This window comes from Myotis brandtii, unplaced genomic scaffold (genome assembly GCF_000412655.1).
Source record: "Myotis brandtii unplaced genomic scaffold, ASM41265v1 scaffold547, whole genome shotgun sequence".
NCBI classification, from domain to species: domain Eukaryota; kingdom Metazoa; phylum Chordata; class Mammalia; order Chiroptera; family Vespertilionidae; genus Myotis; species Myotis brandtii.
Window position 1 is genome coordinate 1733252 of NW_005370024.1, and position 19680 is coordinate 1752931.

A 19680-nucleotide genomic window follows, 5' to 3' on the forward strand; every position below is an offset into this window, starting at 1 on the left:
ATGCTTGTAATTGTTGGTCTTCAAACTTTTTTGGTTGACGTGGATGTTCTTTGTCTTTCACATCAAAATCATCACTTTTAAAGCATTTAAACCAGCGTTCACAAGTATCTTGAGATGGAACATGTTCACCATAAGCTTCCCAAAGTATACAATAACTTTTTCTTCACAATAAAATAATGAATTAAAACTTCCTGCAAATGCTCTTCTTTTTGGCACAAAATTCAACATTTTTTGTTTTGTTTTGTTTTGTTTTTTAATTTTAAATTTTAAATTTTGTTTTATTGCTTAAAGTATTACAAAGAGTATTACATATGTCTCCTTCCCCACCCCCTTGACATTCCCTCGGCCTCTCCTAGCCCCCAGTGTCTTGTGTCCATTGGTTATGCTTATATGCATGCATACAAGTCCTTCGGTTGATCTCTTACCCCCTCCCCCGCAACCCTCCCCGGGGTTCCCACTGTAGTTTGACAGTCTGTTCAATGCTGCTTTGCCTCTGTATCTATTTTTGTTCATCAGTTAAAAGAAGGAATTCTTACCAATTTCAACAGCATGGATGGAACTGGAGAGCATTATGCTAAGTGAAATAAGCCAGTCAATGAAAGAAAAATACCACATGATCTCACTCATTTATGGATAATAAATTCAACATTTTTAAGCGTAAAAATATCTATGATGTTAACACCTTCAGAAAATTTGACATATGAAGTTTTGAAGCTTGTCAATACAACAAAATAGCATACATATCAAATCGCATATATATCAACATATGTGTAACTCCATCTATTGAAAAAAATCCGCATTATTAACTGGTACAACTAGTAAGTTTTTCTGACTCCAATGGATGTTTGTGTAATCACTATATTACTGCTTCCAGGCATAGCAAACTAAAAGTGTTGGTAATACCTAACTATGATCTTTGTGTTACTAAGGACATTCTTGATCATGACACAGTAAGTTGTGTCATGCTGTTGTATGAAAAGGTTTGAAAGATAAGATTGAAGCTCCCAATTAACAGTTCTTTATCTGATGTTGAACTTTCACCTAAAAATTCTTTATCTAATATTGGACAATATTCATGCATTCGGTAGCTACTGATTTGCCAAATATTTTCTGCATGACAAATTCAGAAATGAATACAGTGGGGCCTTGACTTACGAGTGTCCCGACTAATGAGTTTTTCGAGATACGAGCCATCTCTCGGCAGATTTTTTGCTTTGAGTTGCGAGCTAAAATTCGGGTTACGAGCCAGCTTCAGATACCCCACCGCTAGTTGGCGCAGCAAACATCACAGTGAATGCCACAACATCAGCCCAGCATCACGTGTCTCACTCGTTCACTTTAAGATTTGACATATGAGTAATTTGAGTTACGAGCTCCATCACGGAACGAATTAAACTCGTAAGTCAAGGCCCCACTGTAATTAGCCAGTAATTTGCATATATATTATATTGTTTCATATAACAGCACTAAATGAAGTGCAATGACTAGAGAGAGACACACTTCTTAGACCTATTGACATTTTGTGCCCATCTTTTGTCCCAACTTTTGGGTGAATACGGCCTCTCTAGAATTTCAATCCATTTTACTCTGAAGGGCTGGCAAATCTGGCAAGCCTCCTGGGACAAGTTATTTGTGGGGGGAAAAGTGAAAATTACTGAAAGACGAGGGGACATTGTGTTGCTGTAAAGAGCTATAAGAAACCTATTTTTTCTCGCTTTTACAGGACAGAGAGATGAACCAGGAAATGTAGGCTACACGTTACCATTGTCATTTCATCTTTGGAAAAAAACCCCTGGAACCCCTTTATGTTCAGGATATTAGTGCAGAGCAGGAAGCATCAGGCTTTTGGCTCCTAATTCTGCCTCTGCTTCACCTCCCCTCCTGTTCATCTCTCTGTCCATCCATCACGCCCTCTTGCATGCAGGCATTATCTGCTGGATGTACCAGCCCCAGTGGTCATAGGCATCTGATGTTGGAATCCAGCTCTGCTCTTCCTTCGCTAGTAATTCATTTGATTGTGGCATTGCTCAGTGTTCCCACCTATAAAATGTGATGACGTCCCCCTGAAAGAGTCGTCATTACAATAAAACGAGAATGCATGTAGAGTCTAGAGCAGTGTCTGAAGCATAGTCAACACGCAATACATTTTTATGTTTGATGAAGGTGAGGTAGAGGAGGGATTTAGAGAAAGCAACAAAGAAAGGGAATAGTTTTCAGGGAGGGTGAAGGAGGGGGGCTTTTCGAGCCTCATCATTCATTACCTGCAGCCCCCTTTTCGCCTTTCTCTCCTTTCCTGCCGTCTCTCCCATCTCGTCCTGGAAGGCCGATCCGACCGTGGGGTCCAGGGGAGCCACTTGCTCCAGGAGGGCCAGGAGGGCCAGGTAAGCCAGGGATGCTACAGATATATCTTGGGGCGTAGCTCTCTCCTTTGAACTGATTACCTCGAGGTTGTCCACTTACACAAATGGCAAAACTTGTAACATAGAGCAAGACAAACATCTTTGACTCTGCAAGAAAAACACACAGACATAAAGGCACCCTCTCAGGTGGGACTTTGGATGTAATGGAACATGAGAATGGGCATTTGCAATATGTCACTTCAGGGCTCAACTTCTCATGACTATAAAAACACACTGTTCATCCTCATAATTCCATTAGAAACTATCAACTCATTACTAATAGAGAATTCTCAGTGTACCACGCAGGGTTGGTGGAGATAAAGGTTTGATTTAAAAATTTCAAAATAGCCCTAGCTTGTTTGGCTCAGTGGATAGAGCCTTGGCCTAAAGACTGAAGGGTCCCACATTTGATTCTGGTCAAGGACACATATCTCTGGTCAGGGCACATGTGGGAGGCAACCAAATGATGTGTCTATCTCAGATGGATGTTTCTCTCAGTCTCTCCCCCTCACTTCCACTCTCTCTGAAAATCAATGGAAAAATATCCTCAGGTAAGGATTAACATAAAAATAAAATAAACTACCCTCCATAAAGGAAAGGGAAAATTTGCTTAAAAAATTAAAAAATATATAAAAAATAAAAATTTCAAAATAAATCAATCCCTTTGTTGCATATTTTCTGCAGGGATCAATGATAGACTTTGCTAAATAATGATTTCTTTTTGCCAAAGTAATGCATTTTTTTTGAAAATTAGAGATAAAATTAGATATTATTAAATGAATAATATAAACATGAATGTTATTCTCACCACCCAAAGGTAATTATTTAGATTTTGATATTGGTATCCTTCCAGTCTTTTTTTCTAAGCCATAGAGAAAAGTGATATCATATCATTCCTGCAACTCTTCAACTTTTTCCACTTACCAATTTATCACAAGCATCTTCCCATGTGAAAAATTATTTATAACATTAAATAAATTGTTGGATTGGTCTCTAATACCCTTTATGTACAGAATTCCCCATTAAAAATGTTTGTTTCCAGGTTTCTGCCAATGTAAACACAATGCTAGGATCCTTATATAGAATCTTTGCACGCATTCCTAGTTGTTTTCTTAATATTTCTGGGTTTTGTAAAGCAAGAGAAAGAAAGTGTTCTTTTAAGGAAAACCATGTTTTTCACCAAATAATCACGTGTAATACCAATTAGTGTTAATTTGAATACTCTGCCTGTCCAGAGGGGGTTTCAAACTTTAATTTAAAATCTGCAGGATATGATGCCATGGTGTCCCATTTAAGCTGGCAGCAAGCACAATTAAAGACACAATTAAAGAGCCAAGTGAAATCAAAGCATGCCTAGTGCCACACGCTCAGAGTGGAACAGGCAATAGGTCTGTAGCTATGATCAGATAGAACTTGGTTTTGCCCTCCATAATGATGTTCTCCTTGAGAATGATCCAGCTGAGAATGATGGATCATTTATGATCATGACATTTGGCATATGGGCTGAAGGGTGGGTGGTGCAGGCTGAGGACACCTGATTTGCTAGGCTAAATGGCCTTTAGCATCAGCAGTGTCTTGGATGGGAGAATGTACGCATGCGGGGCCTCATGAATGAATAGTTTTTAGATAGTTGGACCTCTCCTTTAATAGAAAATCTGTACAATGCTTGATATAGATGCCTAATATATACTTACACAAAGGAAAACATTATACAATGTGAGAAAAGCAATCAGATAAAGTTCCTTTGTTTTTTTTTTATTGTGGCATCGGAAAATTAACCAGGCACACTATACCATTTTTATGGTACCCATGAGGAAATTGCAACATCTTGGAATCAGACCCAGAAATTTGCCAGAGCATAGGAATGACAAACGGAGAAAAACAGTGTGCACATATGGTTTGGAACAGATCTGATTCCTAGAAATCTTATTAGTGAAAAACTGAAGCAACGTGTCCAAATATAGGCTCTGTATCCTTCACCAAATCTCCATGTTACCAGCGGGCCCGCCCTCCCAGACTCAAGGAGAACATCTTTGCCATGTTCTGTCTGCTTGACTGGTCACATGGCACAAATTCAAAATTACTGATCCTGTGGCTAAGCTGGGATTAAGGAATTTTCTGAAAAGCCTAGCAGATCTGATAAAAATACAGCCTTTTCAAATGCGCCTCAGATGAAGGAAATGAAAAGGGCCTTCTAACCACACCCCCTGCCACAATTAAAACAAGATGCAATAATTACATTGCTAGTTCTTCTTTCTTCTAAAAAACTGATCAGAGGAGGCTTTGGGAAGGGATTTGAAAAGATGCTTATACAAGACAGTCATAAAAAGGCTTTCCATCAGACATCCGATGGGGGGATTCTGTAGTTCAGGCCAGGAGCTGCTTCTAAGAGGAACTTGACATTATCTGGAGAAAGTTGCTCTGGGCAATGGCATCTCAGACACTCTGAGGAAGAGGCCGAAAACACAAGTTAGAGGCCAGTCTGTGAAGACATGGGTGGTAAAGGTCTCAGTTATGGTGGATAGAGAAAGCAGACATTTTAGATGTACTTGAAAGAAAGGGTATTACTATTTCCAACAGCCAGGCCACAAGGTGCTCAAAGGAGGAGTGAATGGAAACAATGGAAACAAATGCATTTATAGAACAAATGGTTTGCTTTCACTGACAAGTCACTGGAATATTTTCTGGACAGTAGTCTAAATGCTGGAAGCATCCTCAGCTAGATGTTTTGAAAGGCACTCAAAATGATTATCCATCAACAGTCCTCAACAGAATTGAGGAACAATGGGTTGTGGTGCCTGATATGTGATGACGGTCTGGTTGTGAGTGGCCAGTCAAGTCTTGGAACTCAGTGCCTCAGGATGATAAAGGGGTGTGGATTATAATTGGAAAGGACAGTGGCATCACCCTGTAATGGTTCTTTACTTCACTTAAAAGTCAAAAGTCTCATGGAAGATGATCTACAATGCCCTTCTTGGCTGGGCACCAAGCCTCCTTCTTCCCTGAATTCACCTTCTATTATTCTTCTTCCCACTTTCTCAGCTCTAGTCACATTGAATATCTTGGTGTTCCTCAAAGACACTAGGAATGTTCTGCCTTAGGGTCTATACACTATCCTTTCTCTCTGTTCAGAACTCTGTTCAGGCATGTCTTACTTTCTCATATCCTTCTTCCAGTTTTTGCTGAAACACCACCCTCTCATGAAAGCCAACTCTTACCACCTTATTGAACATTGAAACATGATACTCCCTGATCTTCCCTCATTCTGCTGATTTTTTTGTATGATATTTATCACCCTCTAACTCCCTAGATTATTCTTATCTCTATTGTTCTTTTTTATATTATACTAGAGGCCCAGCGCATGAAAATTCATGCACTGGGGGGCGGGGGGGGTCCTTCAGTCCAGCCTGCTCCCTCTCACAGTCTGGGAGCCCTCAAGGGAAGGCGCCGCCCCCATCACCCAGCTGCAGCTGCTGCCTCTGGCCTCCCTCTGTGGGATGCGACCAGGCTGATCAGGGGAAGGCGTCAGCTGCCTGCCCTCCTTGGCCCTTGCAGCCAATTCAGCTTTGTCCAGAAGGACATCCAGAAGACGTTTGGTCTATCTGGTCTAATTAGCATATTACTCTTTTATTAGTGTAGATATCTTTTTTCTTCTAGAATGTAAGCTCTGTGAGGGCAGGATCTTTGAGTCATTGATATCTCCAACCATTTAGAACAGTGTTTGGCATAAACCTCAGCTCAGGCTGGGGGCAGAGGAGAAGACTAGAGACCCAGTGCACTAAATTTGTGCACTCTGGGGGGGGGGGGGTTCCCTCAGCCCAGCCTGCAAACTCTCACAGTCCAAGAGCCCTCAGGGGATGTCCAACTGATGGCTTAGGCCTGTGGGGAGCAGGCCTAAGCTGGTAGTCGGACATCCTTAGCACTGCCGTGAGCCCGGCTTCTGGCTGAGTGGCGCTCCCCCTGTGGGAGAGCACTGACTACCAGGGGGCCGCTCTTGTGTTGAGCATCAGTGCGCATCATAGAGACTGGTCAATCTGCCATTTGGTCGATTTGCATATTAGAATAATGCAAAGAATATCTCTGTATATTTATATTTTTTTGTACATGGTTTATGACAGGGGCAGTTAAAGCTTTTCCCAGTTTGCCTTTTTATTTTGTTTATGTATTTTTAAAAATACTTTTTTTTCATGAAAACACATTTTTGAGGTTCAATTTATTGTGTTTAAAAGACTTTCTTTATTTCAAGATAACAAAGAGAATCCTCCCCTTTTCTCTCAGTTCTTTTATTGTTCCATTTGTTCACATTTAACATTTGACCCATCAGAATTTTTCTGACAAAATGTGTAAGATAGGGATCCAATTTTAGATTTCAACAACTTGAAAATGAAATGTATTTTAATAAACACTGCCTTTATAATTATTCAAAGTGCGTGTATACTTTTTTGGGGGATACTCTATATTAAATAATTATCCTTCACCCAATGCCCCACTGGTTTGTAATGAATTGGTTATTTTGGCTGGGAATGACCTATGTGTGTCATGGCTTTATAAAGATTACAATTTTTTTAAAAAGCTTTATTGAGATTTAATTTACACAGCATAAAATTAACCAACTTAAAGTATATAGCTCAATGTACATTGCAGCCTAATTTTTGAACATTTTCAAGACCTCAAAAAGAATCCTTATACACATTATCAGTCACTTCTCATACAAAATGGTTTGAAGGATTGTACTGAATTATGCAAATTTATAGAATATGGGCTAACATGTATTTTCCCCACCATTATGCTTCTTTGGAATTAGAATTAAAGCTCTTGAGATATTGGTATTCTTGAACAGATCTGTCCTTGATGTGAATTGTAAATGACCATCTATTCTATATTTCTGTAGGGATTACAAAATAACAAGTTTTTATAGATTTCAAACACATACTGAAAAAAATTACTTTGTGGAACTGTAGATTTAAGAACCTTCATGTTGATGTGTGTTTTGAATCTGTAAGGCAGGAATGTAGTATACAGTATTTTGTAAGTATATTTTTAGTGATGGAATCCTTTATTCTTACTAAACTAGCCATGGAAAACACTTGGAGAAATACTGAATAATTCAGTGTAAAAATTGAACTTCTAGAAAATGTATGCACAGATTGAGATCCCTTTGTAAATAGTATTTTTCCCTTTATTTAAAAAATAAAACAAATCCATGCAGATACAGTCAACCCATATTTGACAAGGGAGCCAAGAATACTCCATGGGAAAAGAGTAGTCTCTTCAGTAAATAGTGGTGGGCAAGCAATATTCACATGCAGAAGAATGAAATTGGACCACCACTAAAAGATTAACTAGAAAGGGATTAAAAACTTAAATGTAAGACCCCAAACTGTAAAACCTATAGATGAAAACAGAAAAAGAAAATCATTGACATCAGTTTTGGCAACAATTTCTTTTTAATATGGCATGAAAAACAGCCACCAAATTAAAAATAAACAAGTGGGACTACAGCATACTAAAAAGTTCCTGCACAGCAAAAGACACAATCAACAAAATGAAAAGGGAACATATATAATGGGAGAAAATATTTGCAAACCATGTATCCGGCAGGGCATTAATATCCAAACTATATAAGGAACTCATATAACTCAATAGCAAAAAAACCCAAATAATCTGATGGAAAGTGGGCAAAAGATCTGAATAGACATCGTCCCAAATTAGATATACAAACTGCCAACAAGCACATGAAAAGATGCTCAACATCACTAATTATCAGGGAAATGCAGATAAAAAACACAGTGTGATAGAACCTCACACCTATCAGAATGGGTATTATCAAAAAGAGGTAAGGAGTGTTGGTGAGGCTGTGGAGACACGGGAACCCTTGTGCGGCCACTACGGAAAACAGTATAACAACTCAAAAACAACTCAAAACATTAAAAATAGAACCACCACATGATCCAGCCATTCCACTTCTGGTTATATGTCCAAAGGAAATGAAAACAAAATATTGAAGAGATATCTGTACTTCCATGTTCATAGCAGCAGTATTCACAATAGCCCAGATGTGGAAACAACCTAAGTGTCTATTGACAGATGAATGGATAAAGAAAATGTGGTGTATACATACAGAGGAATACTAGTCAGCCATAAAAAGGAAAACCTATCATCTGTGACAAAATGAACCTTGAAAGCATTATACTAAGTGAAATGAATCAGACAGAAAGACAAATACTGTATGATATCACTTATATGTGGAACCTAAAAAGTTGAACTCATAAACACAGAGAGTAAAATGGTGGTTTTCAGGGGCTGGAGAGTGGGAGGAAGGGGGAGATAGTGGTCAAATGGTCAAACTTCCAGTTATAAGATGAATCTGTTTTGGGGATCTAATGTACATCATGGTGTTTATAATTAACAATACTGTAGTATATACTTGAAAATTACTAAGAGAGTAAATCTGAAATGTTGTCACTATATACACAAAATGATAATTAGGGGGGGTGGATGAAAGTGTTAATTAATTTGATTGTGGTAATCATTTCAGAAGAACCAGGATTATAAATCCTCACGTGACTGTGTATCAAATCTTCACATTGTACCCCTTACACTTACACAATGTTATATGTCAATTTTATCGCCGTAAAACTGGAAAAAAAACCCCTGTAGTTGTGAGAAATGTACAGTGGTGCAGCTGCTATGCAAAATAGTATGACAATTCCTCCAAAAATTTCACACAGAATTACCGTAACATCCAGAAATTCCACTTCTGGGTGTTTACCCAAAAGAAGTGAAAACCGGGACTCAAAAATGATATTTGAACACCCATGTTCACAGCAGCGTTATTCACAACAGCCAAAAGCTGAAGCAACCCAGTGTCTATCAACAAATGAATGGACAAACAAAATATGGTACATGCATGCAATGGGATATTACTCCACCTTCAAAAGGAACAAAATTTTCACACAAACTACAACACGGAAGAATCTTTTTTAAATTGAATTTATTGAGGTGACACCAGTTAACAAAATTATACAGGTTTCAGGTGTACAGTTCTACAACACATCATCTGTACACTATATTGTGTGTTTGCCACCCCAAGACAAGTCTCTGTCCATCACCATTTATCCCCCTTATATCCTCTTCCACTGGCTCCTACCTCCCTTCTCCCCCCAGCAATCACCACACTGTTGTCCCTGTCCATTAGCTCTTTTTCTTCTTTTCTCCTTTTGGCTCAATCCCTTCAGCCACTCTCAGCTTCCCCCCCGCTCCACCCCATGACAGCTGTCAGCCTGCTCTATCTATGAGTCTGTCTCTATTTTGCAGAAGAATCTTGAAGACCTTATGCTCAGACAAATGTTGTATGTTCCTACCTACATGACGTAACTAGAACAGTCAAAACTGTAGAGACAGACAGTGGAATAACAATTGCCAAGTGCTGAGGGGAGGAGGAAGAGAAGAGTTAGTGTTTAACAAGCACAGAGTGTTAGTTGGGGAAGATGGAAAGTTCTGGAGATGGATGGTGGTGTGATAGTTGCACAGTACTGTGATGTACTTAATGCCACAGACCTGCATGCTTAAAATGGTAAATTTTAGGTTATGTAGACTTTACCATAATTAAAAATAATAAAAAATATTGAAATGGAGAAAACATAGTGGTTTTCTTATTACTCTGCTAGGTGTTTTAGAGACAACATATTCATAACCCCACACAACTTTTATTTTACAAACAAGAACATTGAGACTGAGGGCTCAGGCCCACACAGCCATAAAAATGGCTCAGGCAGGACTCGAACCGAGCTCTTTTTGTTTCCAAACACTTGAGTTCTCCCCTATATCTTGTGAGGTGAACTGTAACATTGCTTCATGACAAAGGGCTGGACTTGATTATTAAGTCACGTTGAAAATGTGTTTTGCCTGGAAATCATTAGGAAGAGGATAGGTAACCAGGGCTGCCAAAATGAGACATATCCTTGGCCTACAGGGGAGATTTCACAACAGCAGGCTTTTCCTTCTCTAGCTGCACGAGGAGTGGCCCTGTGAGTGAGACAGGATGGGACCTTAGGTGTTTGTGACTTCTGTTCTATGGTTCCTCATCTCTTACTGTGAGACTCCAGTTTTCCTCCCCAGAACTTCTCCTTCCATTGGCCATGCATCACCTTCCCTTGTCCTGTCACCAAGTCTCCTATAAGACCACACACCACACTGTTATGGATATTTTTGTTGTTGTTGTTAATCTCCCCCCAAGGTTATTTTTTCCATTTTTTAGAGAGGGTGGAAAGGAGGGGGAGAGGCACAGAGAGAGAAACATCTATGTGAGAAAGACACATCGATTGGTTGCCTCTCGCATGCACCTCAACCAGGGCCAGGGAGGTATGTGCCCTCGACTGGGAATCAAACCTGAGACCCTTCAGTCCTCATGGCCAATGCTCTAACCACTGAGAAAAAATGGCTACGGTTGTTATGGCTATTTACTTGCTTTTTCTCCACCAACATATAAACTCTGTATCACCAACATTTAAGACAAAGACTGGTCTATAATAGAGGCTCAACTAAGATTGAAAGAAGAAAAATATTCATTCATCAATATTTATTTTTATCTACAGCTTTGGCTGCCTTATGTAAAGTGCTATGATGGCACAACAGTGATAAATATTGACATCTGTCAAACATATTGTAATGTTAAGTCCATATCGTCTTCCCAAAGACCCTTTTTGTGGGAGGTTGGACAGGGAGCGGATGTCCAGAGAAGTCAGGTAACTTCTTCATGGCAACCACACCAGTGTCAGACCAGAGATTTGAACCCAAGTCTTCAGTTTTGTGGAGGCCTCTTAGAGGGCTATCTGCTTAATACACTCAAAAGCTACCATAATGATATGGGCATCGTACCAACATTTGCCAAAATTCTCAAAGAAAGAGTAAACACCATACCTTGCTCTGGGATAGTGGGTTGCTCCAGGATTCTAAATCCACAAGAGACCGAGGATCTTTCATGAGAGCTCAGCGAGAAACTTGCTTTGGTACCAGAAAGAAAAACAGATCCAAGTTCTCAGAGATTTCCAAATAGTTGTGCTAAAAATAATGTTCTCCTTTAGTCCCAAAGAGTCGGAGGCCCTGGAAGTCATTCATCAAGTGAGGCACAAGCAGGGGTTGGTTAAAACTACGGTTTTGTTTTGACATAAACCTTATGAGCCTGCTTTTGTTGACAAAGTTTACAGGCGCCTCCATCTCGGTGTGGAATGGCCTCTTTTCCAGATTTGTTTACTTAATTTTTCCCCTCTTCATTTGTTTTCCACTGAGGGGATGTTTCAGGGAAAAAAAAGAAATTACTCACTGACTGGAAATTAGTTAACTTAGAAAAAAGAGTCACTTTCTATTTGAGAATTTTTAAGGTAGAGCATTCAGATTCTGGACATGGGGTGGTGTCTCAGGGAACAACACGGAGATTTGTCCCTGTTCTGATAAACATGGCAGAAAAATGTCCCCTCATTCTACATGCTGCAAAATGCAACAGAGTTATGAGTAGGGCACTGATGTTTTCTTTGTTTTCTGATAAATGGACAAATAATTGGGTATTCTTAGCAGACTAATATGTCTTTGTTCTTGTAGAGAACTGACAGTAACAACTCAATGGGCAGAATGGTTCTTCAGATCCTATGACCACTTGTCTTTGATGCAATCAATTTCTTTGTTTCCTTCTGATAGGTACTTAATATCTCCTTAGCAACAGCACTATGTAATCCATGATGTCATTTATGGAAATGAAGTGACTGAAAAATCTTGTTTCCATCTCACTTTCTCCATCATTCTTCTCAAGCAACTGCAAACTCTACTAGTTAGGGAAGTGCACTCTGACCACGAATTTGACCAAGAAGCTAGTGGACTTTGCATTCCCATAAGCTTCATTTTGCCTTTGCTATCCACCCTCCCATCCTGAGGAAATTGTCTTTTGAATTTGTTGACCGTTCAAAATTTGAGTGCCATCATAGGGTGGTAAAAGCATAAACAAAGAAGTGAGGCACAGATTTTCACTAAATTAGCGTAAGACCTTTTTTATTTCTTAATTAAATAAAATTGACATTGTAACATCATATAAGTTGAAGCTGTACAGAGTACCACCTTGAAAAAATTTAGATATTGTAATATGATTGCCATTGTAGCGTTTTTACCACATTTCACAATTAGAGTACAATATTATTACCTATATTCATTATACTGTGCATTAGGTCCCTATGGCTAATCACTACTCATTACAAGTTAGTACCCTTAAACACCATCCACCTTATCCTTGTGTCCTCATCCTATGGTAAGCTACAGAGTAGGACCTTAATCTCTGCTTTTTTTTCTCATTCTCAAAATAAAACTGGTTGTTTTTTTTATTACTTCTAGGTTTCCTCACAATTCTTAATAGTCTCTAACAAAGTGCTTGTGCCAGATGGGATAGAATTTAAGAAAATGGTTTCAGCCACTTCTATGCATATAGTCATAGAAGTCTTCTGGAAGGAGATTTTTGTTGTTATTGAGAGAAGTCACACCAATGGCTTTTCGTGCTGTACATCAAAGAAGGAACTTGGGAGTGGCTCCGTGAAGGTTCTTCCTCTCAGGTACCCTTGGCTAGAGAGGGGTTGAGATTATTTGCTTAAAGCATCTAGGACCTTTGGAAAGAAAGAAAGCAGGGTACAACTTTTTCTCCCCATGAAGTAAATGTAGGGAAATTAGTAATAGACAGTAGGATTGGCCTGTTTCAAAGCCTACTGTGAAGTAAAACACTATAGAGCACAGGATGGAACTGACCAGGAGGTAAAGAGACCTAAAAGAATCTGGAACGGCCAGCTTGGGTACATATATGAATGAGGCTGAAACTAACTGCTTTCAGTTCTTCTGTCATAGCAGCTATCCTTTGCAGGATGGTTGAACACATGATGGTGAATTGAAAGTCATTACATTAGTAGTGGGGTAATAAGGGATTAATCCTGGGGTCATTGAGAGCATCACCTAGCAATGGACAAGCATCTACTGGGTTGTGCATGAGTAGCGTCACCATTTGGTGGCAGCTAAAGCAACAGGGAGAGTAGGCAATGAAAGGTTTTGCTTTCCACTTTCTACCTGAAAAGCCTCTACTGACCCTGGAAGTATGTTCAACCAGAGAGAGCCAGCATTTAAAGATCTGGGGCACACAGCAGGCATGGCAGCCAGGAGAGAACCATGAAAAGAGCACCTATTACGTAAAAGTACTTTGGTCATGTTTTTCTAATTCTCCTACTCCTTGATCTGACTATAGACATGCCTAAAGTGGAAGGAGGGGTAGGATTGGGGGAAGATTGAAAAAGCATAGCATATCCTGAGCTAAAGAAGTACAAAGGAAACACGCTTTATATTGGATGGAAAATTGAAGTTTTGACTTATATTTATCTTTTTTAATATCTGAAAATAAGTCACAATTGACTAGTAAATGGTTCGTGTGACTGAAAATGACCAGAAAGGTAAGGAATTTGCCTGAGATGTCATGAAAGGGCAGGCAAGAAAGACCCAACAGAATTTGACTAGAAGAATTGATAGGAGAAAAATGAGGTTGTTTCTTATTTATATCCTATTAAGGACAGATGAGACACCATTTGGTAAATTCAGTAAACTCTGGAGAGTGTTCTAATGTAAAATAAAGGGTGTTATGAGAGTGTTTAGTGGAGAGACTTATTTGAGACTATGATTCGAGTTTGCCTAAAGAAAGGACATCTGACCTGAAATAGGAAAACAGGAGTAGGCATTAACCAGGAAGAGGGGTGAGAAAACACCTTCAGGCTGAGGAAATGCCATATGCAAAGGCCCTTTGGTAGAATGATTTTGAAAGAAGGTCTTTCATTGAAAGGAGCAAAAGAGAACATGTGCCTGAAAGGAAGATGTGCCTGAACCAGGCAGGCAAGACTCTTCTGGCCATGGGAGGTTCTGATTTTGATCCTGTGGGTAGTAGTGATACCACTGTAATTAACTAACTTATTAATTAACTAACAGGAAAGGAGCAAAGGAAAGGCCAAATAATATAGGCAGAAAGCTGTAGTTTAACGCTCCTTAGGTCTGTCTCTTGAAGATCCTGGAGGAAGAGACTGGACAAAGAAAGAACAGACACATGCCCAGGAAAGTCTAAGTGACATAAAGAGGGTGCTTGTCTGTCAGTCATACCTGGGAATAGGACAGTGGTCAGAATAGGCATAGCCACTGCAAGGGTGTGAAATCAGAGACACATAAGTTTCTAAACAAACAGAGTTCCCTTTCTTGGCCTTCTTGATCTCTTGGGACATTTGTTGCAGGAGGTGTACTAATGGATTACAACTAGCCTGGTGCTCTGCTGGACTCAGCTTCACCATGGAATGGAAATTCTGGACACTGGCTTCACTTTCAGCTCTGCTGTATCCCAGCTGCACCTTTTCTAGGACTGGCTTAAGTGAAATGGGCCTTTATAAATGGAGGAACATAACTACACACATAAAAATCACTCAGTCTCCCATGCCAGTCTAAGAAAATTCTTTTCCTCAAGTTATTGTAAGAACCCCATTCCCACTAACAACAGAGAGATTCCACCTGTGCAACTCTTCAATAACAGAAGGACCCCCCCCTGAAAGGCTGTGAGTGGGACGTTATGGGTCATATTGTCATCTCCCCCTCAACCCTAGTTCGCTTACAATAATGAAGATGATATAAGTAGAGGTGATACATGTTTCCACTTTCCTGGCTTTTCAAGGTGAGTTCAATAAGATATAAAGACTCAGTTTGGTTTCTAAACAGAATCTGCTTTCATTGTAGGGCAAGATGTGAGTCCTTATGAGAAAAGTAGTTGGTGTATTTTAAAAAAAAGAAAATTCACCCATTCATCACATGAACAAATGTCATATTTCCCTACTATGTGCCAGATCCTGCCTAGGCCCTGGAGATAAAGAGTTCAAAGAGGAAGACAGTCTCCCCAGGCACCTGGGGCTCCCATGCCAGGGGGATTTTACATCCTTAGGGAAAGAGGAAACCTCAGAGTCATCAGCCTGATTTTCCATTCTGTAGATGGGAAAACAGATTCCAGTGAGAATTATTTGCCCAAAGGCCACTTTTATAAACAACACCATAATTAGATCTTGGGTCTCTTCTATTATTTCCAAGACTAGAGGTCCGGGGCATGAAAATTCATGCACTGGAGGTGGGGTTTCTCAGTCTGGCCTGCCCCCCTCTCACAGTCTGAGAGCCTTCAGGGGCAGGAGGCGACCCGGTGATCAGGGGAAGGCAATGCCGCCATCACACCTCTGCTGCTGCCACTGCCAGCAGCACAAGCCTTGGCCGACCCAGGTTACCTGAGCCTTGGGCGGCCCTGGGCAGCTGGGCAGCTGACATCTGAGGCTTGCCTTCACCTTGGGCCTGCCCTGAGCGGCTGGGCAGCTGACATCCGAGGCTTGCCTGTGCCTCGAGCTGGCCCTAGGTGGCTGGGCAGCTGACATTTGAGGCTTGCCTGTGCCCCAGGCGTTGGCCGGGCAGTCAACATCCGAGGCTTGCCTGCACCTTGGACTGGCCCTGGGCAGCTGGGGGGCTGAGAGTGGGTCCGGTCGCACCTTGTGCCTGCCACCCCCCTGGCTGGGCTGATAGGACTGGGGGACTCCGGCGGGACTGAGAGGACTGGGCGCCACCATCTTGTGGCTATGGGCACCACCATCTTTGTGATGGTGTGATGGTTAATTTGCATATTTCTTCTTTATTAGATAGTATTCCTCTGCATAGCAGAGCCTCTCACAAGACCTGATTCCTAACTTCACATGGAGAAGACACTACACTATTTTTTTTAAAGACAAAAATATCCATTATTGTGGATAATTGGGAATTAACAGTATAGTATTATCCCAGATCATGATACTTGATCCTCATCTTTGTGTCCAAAACATCACTTCTAATATTGTAACTCATAAGAAAAATTTTAAAAATTACAAACATATAGCCCTAACTGGTTTGGCTCAGTGGATAGAGCGTTGGCCTGCGGACTGAAGGGTCCCAGGTTCGATTCCGGTCAAGGGCATGTACCTTGGTTGTGGGCACATCCCCAGTAGGGGATGTGCAGGAGGCAGCTGATCATTGTTTCTCTCTTGTCAATGTTTCTAACTCTCTATCCCGCTCCCTTCCTCTCTGTAAAAGATCAATAAAATATATTTTAAAAAATTACAAACATATATGAAAATAGAGATCAAATGGATGCCTTGGTCCCATGAACCCACCACCCAGCTTAACAATCACCCATGGGGAATCCTATTTCATGAACACACCCATTCACTTGTCCTCCCTTTGCCCCCAAATCCCATACATGGCATCATTTATTCCATAACTATTTTGGGAAAACCTAGACATTTTTATCATCTTGGGTAATATAACAGATTGACACCATGCATCTCCATCAGCCCTTGAGGCCTTTTAACCAAAAATGAGCATACTTTAGATCAGTAAAAGATGTCTTAAAAGCACTTTAACACACAAACTGCTATATTTTATACTAAATGTTTTAAATGTAATTTTATGTAGTTGTCAAGATTTTTCAGTGAAGTTTTCAGAGAGCAGGGGGAGTTCTCCAATGGCTTGTTACAGAAATTCCAAGAAGACTTGGATTCTGGGAAAGAAGATTGCAGAGAGGTCTTTAATGTTGCCATGCATGGAGATGGGTGGGGCTGGGACCAGGTGTTCCAGTTGTTGGCTCTCACTGACAAAACCTGACATACCATCAAGATTCTTTAGGAAACATTAAAGAAGTGGGGCTGTCTTTAAAATGTTAGGTAATCCTGGAGTCTTGGAATTGGAAAGCTAACAGCAACATTTTCCTGAGAAATGTTTGGCATTGAGAGATAGCTTTATTCTGCGTGTGTGTGTGTGTGTGTGTGTGTGTGTGTGTGTGTGTGTGTGTGTTTTAAATTGAAATATAATTGACATATAACATTACATTAGTTTCAGGTGTACAACCTCTTGGGTTGCATTTACAATGCCCACCACTGTATGACAACAAAATCCAGGGGAAAGTAAACTCTACAATGGTCAGGCACCTTTAGTCTCTGGAACACAGACAGTGCCATGGAATGTCTGATTTGAAAGTAACTTCAGAGGTTGGCGAAGCCAACCTCCACTGATGCTTGACCATAGACGTATGTTTTGTGGAGAGAACATCAAAGCTTGTTCCCAGCAGTATTGCCAATTGTACTGTCTCTGGGTTGGATGGTTCCAAATTCCCTACACACCCTCAGCCAGGGGTTAAGCCCTGCTCATTAGTAATTTCACAGAACTAGTTTTGTGCTGGGAACGTTAAGATGCTCAAACCCCTTGTCAGATTGGATGTAGGTGGTGAGACACACTGCCTAGGTTGAAGTTATCTCATTATTTCCCTGGGTAGATAGCTCAGGAGGACACAAGAGGCAGCTTTGTGTTGGAACAGAACTATCACCCTCTTGGTGTGGCTGGGGCTCAAGGACATCAGAGGCCTTTAGTCACCAGGCTCTTCTTCTAAGGAGTCTTTGAAGAGTGGGACTTCCTTATAAAGCTTTCTAAGAGTCCTTGCTCAAGGATCAAAGAGTCACATGATCGGGGAGGAGGTAGAGAATCCATTTATATCTCTTCCACACCCAAGCTGTCAGCCCTGCTAGTCCTCCCCTCAAGGCTCTGCACTGGCCTGGACCTACTGGTGACCTTTGCCCTGGTCATTTGCTGCAGTCTGAACTTCCTTTGCTTCTTAGGCTGTCTAAAAACTCCCACCTTTCCAGGTCCAGCTGAACACCAGCTCTGTTAACTCAAGGTGGTTTATTCACCCCACGCAGGTTTATCCAGCATCCCCCTGTCCCAGGCACTGGCCATGCATTAAACAAGACCATTCTGGTCCTCACACACACTTCATTTCCTAGGAGCACTCTGATTTTAGGTGGTGTTGCTCTCTTTCAACCTGCATGATCTTTCTTCCTGTTTCTTCACTTGGTTCAATCCCACACTCATTTTTAAAATCACCATTAATTGCCGAAACCGGTTTGGCTCAGTGGATAGAGCGTCGGCCTGCGGACTGAGGGGTCCCAGGTTCGATTCCAGTCGAGGGCATGTGCCTTGGTTGCGGGCACATCCCCAGTGGGAGGTGTGCAGGAGGCAGCTGATCGATGTTTCTCTCTCATCGATGTTTCTAACTCTCTATCTCTCTCCCTTCCTCTCTGTAAAAAATCAATAAAATATATTTTAAAAAAATCACCATTAATCTTCAACAGGCATTGGTCAACACCTTTGAGCAGACTCAATGAGGCCTCAGAGTTAGAAAGGGCTAGAGAGGTACACAACAGTCAGGATTTTCACTATTATTGGTTTTATTTTATACATGGAAAAAATGGAGGCACAAGTAGTATCTTGTCGGAGACCACACAGTCTTAGACTCTTAACCACTACATGTTATGACCTCTTTTCAGTAACTTTATACACATTAAGGACAGCAAGTGCTACAGTGAAAAAGAAGAGGGGTTGGAGACAGAGACTAAAAAGGGGGACCTAATTTAATTCAAGGGATTAGGGAAGGCCATTCAAAGGAAGGGGCATTTAAGAGGATTCCTGAGGATGACTTAGCCAGGTGAAGACAGAAGAAGAGACATGTAAAGTTCTGGGGCAGGAGAGGGCTTTGGGAATTCTAGAAAATGAAAGCAAGGTGGGTTGGCATTCACACTGAGTGGCCAGATTATTATGACCACCCCATCAGTACTTTGTTGGGCTACCTTTTGCCTTCAATACTGCGGTGATTCTTCTTGGCATTGACTCCATGAGATGTTGAAAGGTGATGTGAGGAATCTGACACCATGCCTGATGAATAGCACTGTCCAGTTCTGTGAGATTTGATGGTTGTGGAACCAGCTGCCTGATGGCTCTTGTAATGTCATCCCACAAATGCTCAATTGGATTGAGATCTGGTTATTGTGGGGGCCACCTAAGCAAGGAAAAGTCTCCCTCATGTTCTTGAGTTCTTGAAAACACAATACGAGCATCATGGCATGGCGCATTGTCTTGTTGGAAGAAGCCATCTCCATTGGGATATGCCATTATGCCATCAGGATGAACTTGATCAGCAGCGATAGTTAGGTATGTTGTGCTATTCAGATGTTGTTCCACATGAATTAAAGGGCCCAAATCATGCCAGGAAAACATGCCTCAAACCATAACACTGCCCCCATCAACTTGAAGGGTTGTAATGCATGTGGGGTGCATGCTTTCATGCTGTTTCCGCCAAATTCTCACTCTGCCATCTGCATGATGCAACTGGAAA

At 40.9% G+C, this 19680-nt stretch overlaps 1 protein-coding gene across 4 annotated transcripts in view; it reads right to left on the reverse strand.

The window, feature by feature from the left end:
* Nucleotides 1–19680, reverse strand: part of C1QTNF7 (C1q and tumor necrosis factor related protein 7) — a 99911-nt gene that overhangs the window by 8291 nt on the left and 71940 nt on the right. For 3 of the 4 annotated variants that reach the window (XM_014549345.1, XM_005878142.2, XM_005878144.2), the window contains exon 2: nucleotides 2262–2507. In XM_014549345.1, the coding sequence (XP_014404831.1) occupies nucleotides 2262–2499 (238 nt within the window). In that variant the 5' untranslated portion in view covers nucleotides 2500–2507. Of the gene's footprint in view, nucleotides 1–2261; nucleotides 2508–11321; nucleotides 11437–19680 lie in introns of those variants that run through there. The other variant, XM_005878143.2, reaches the window with a different exon arrangement.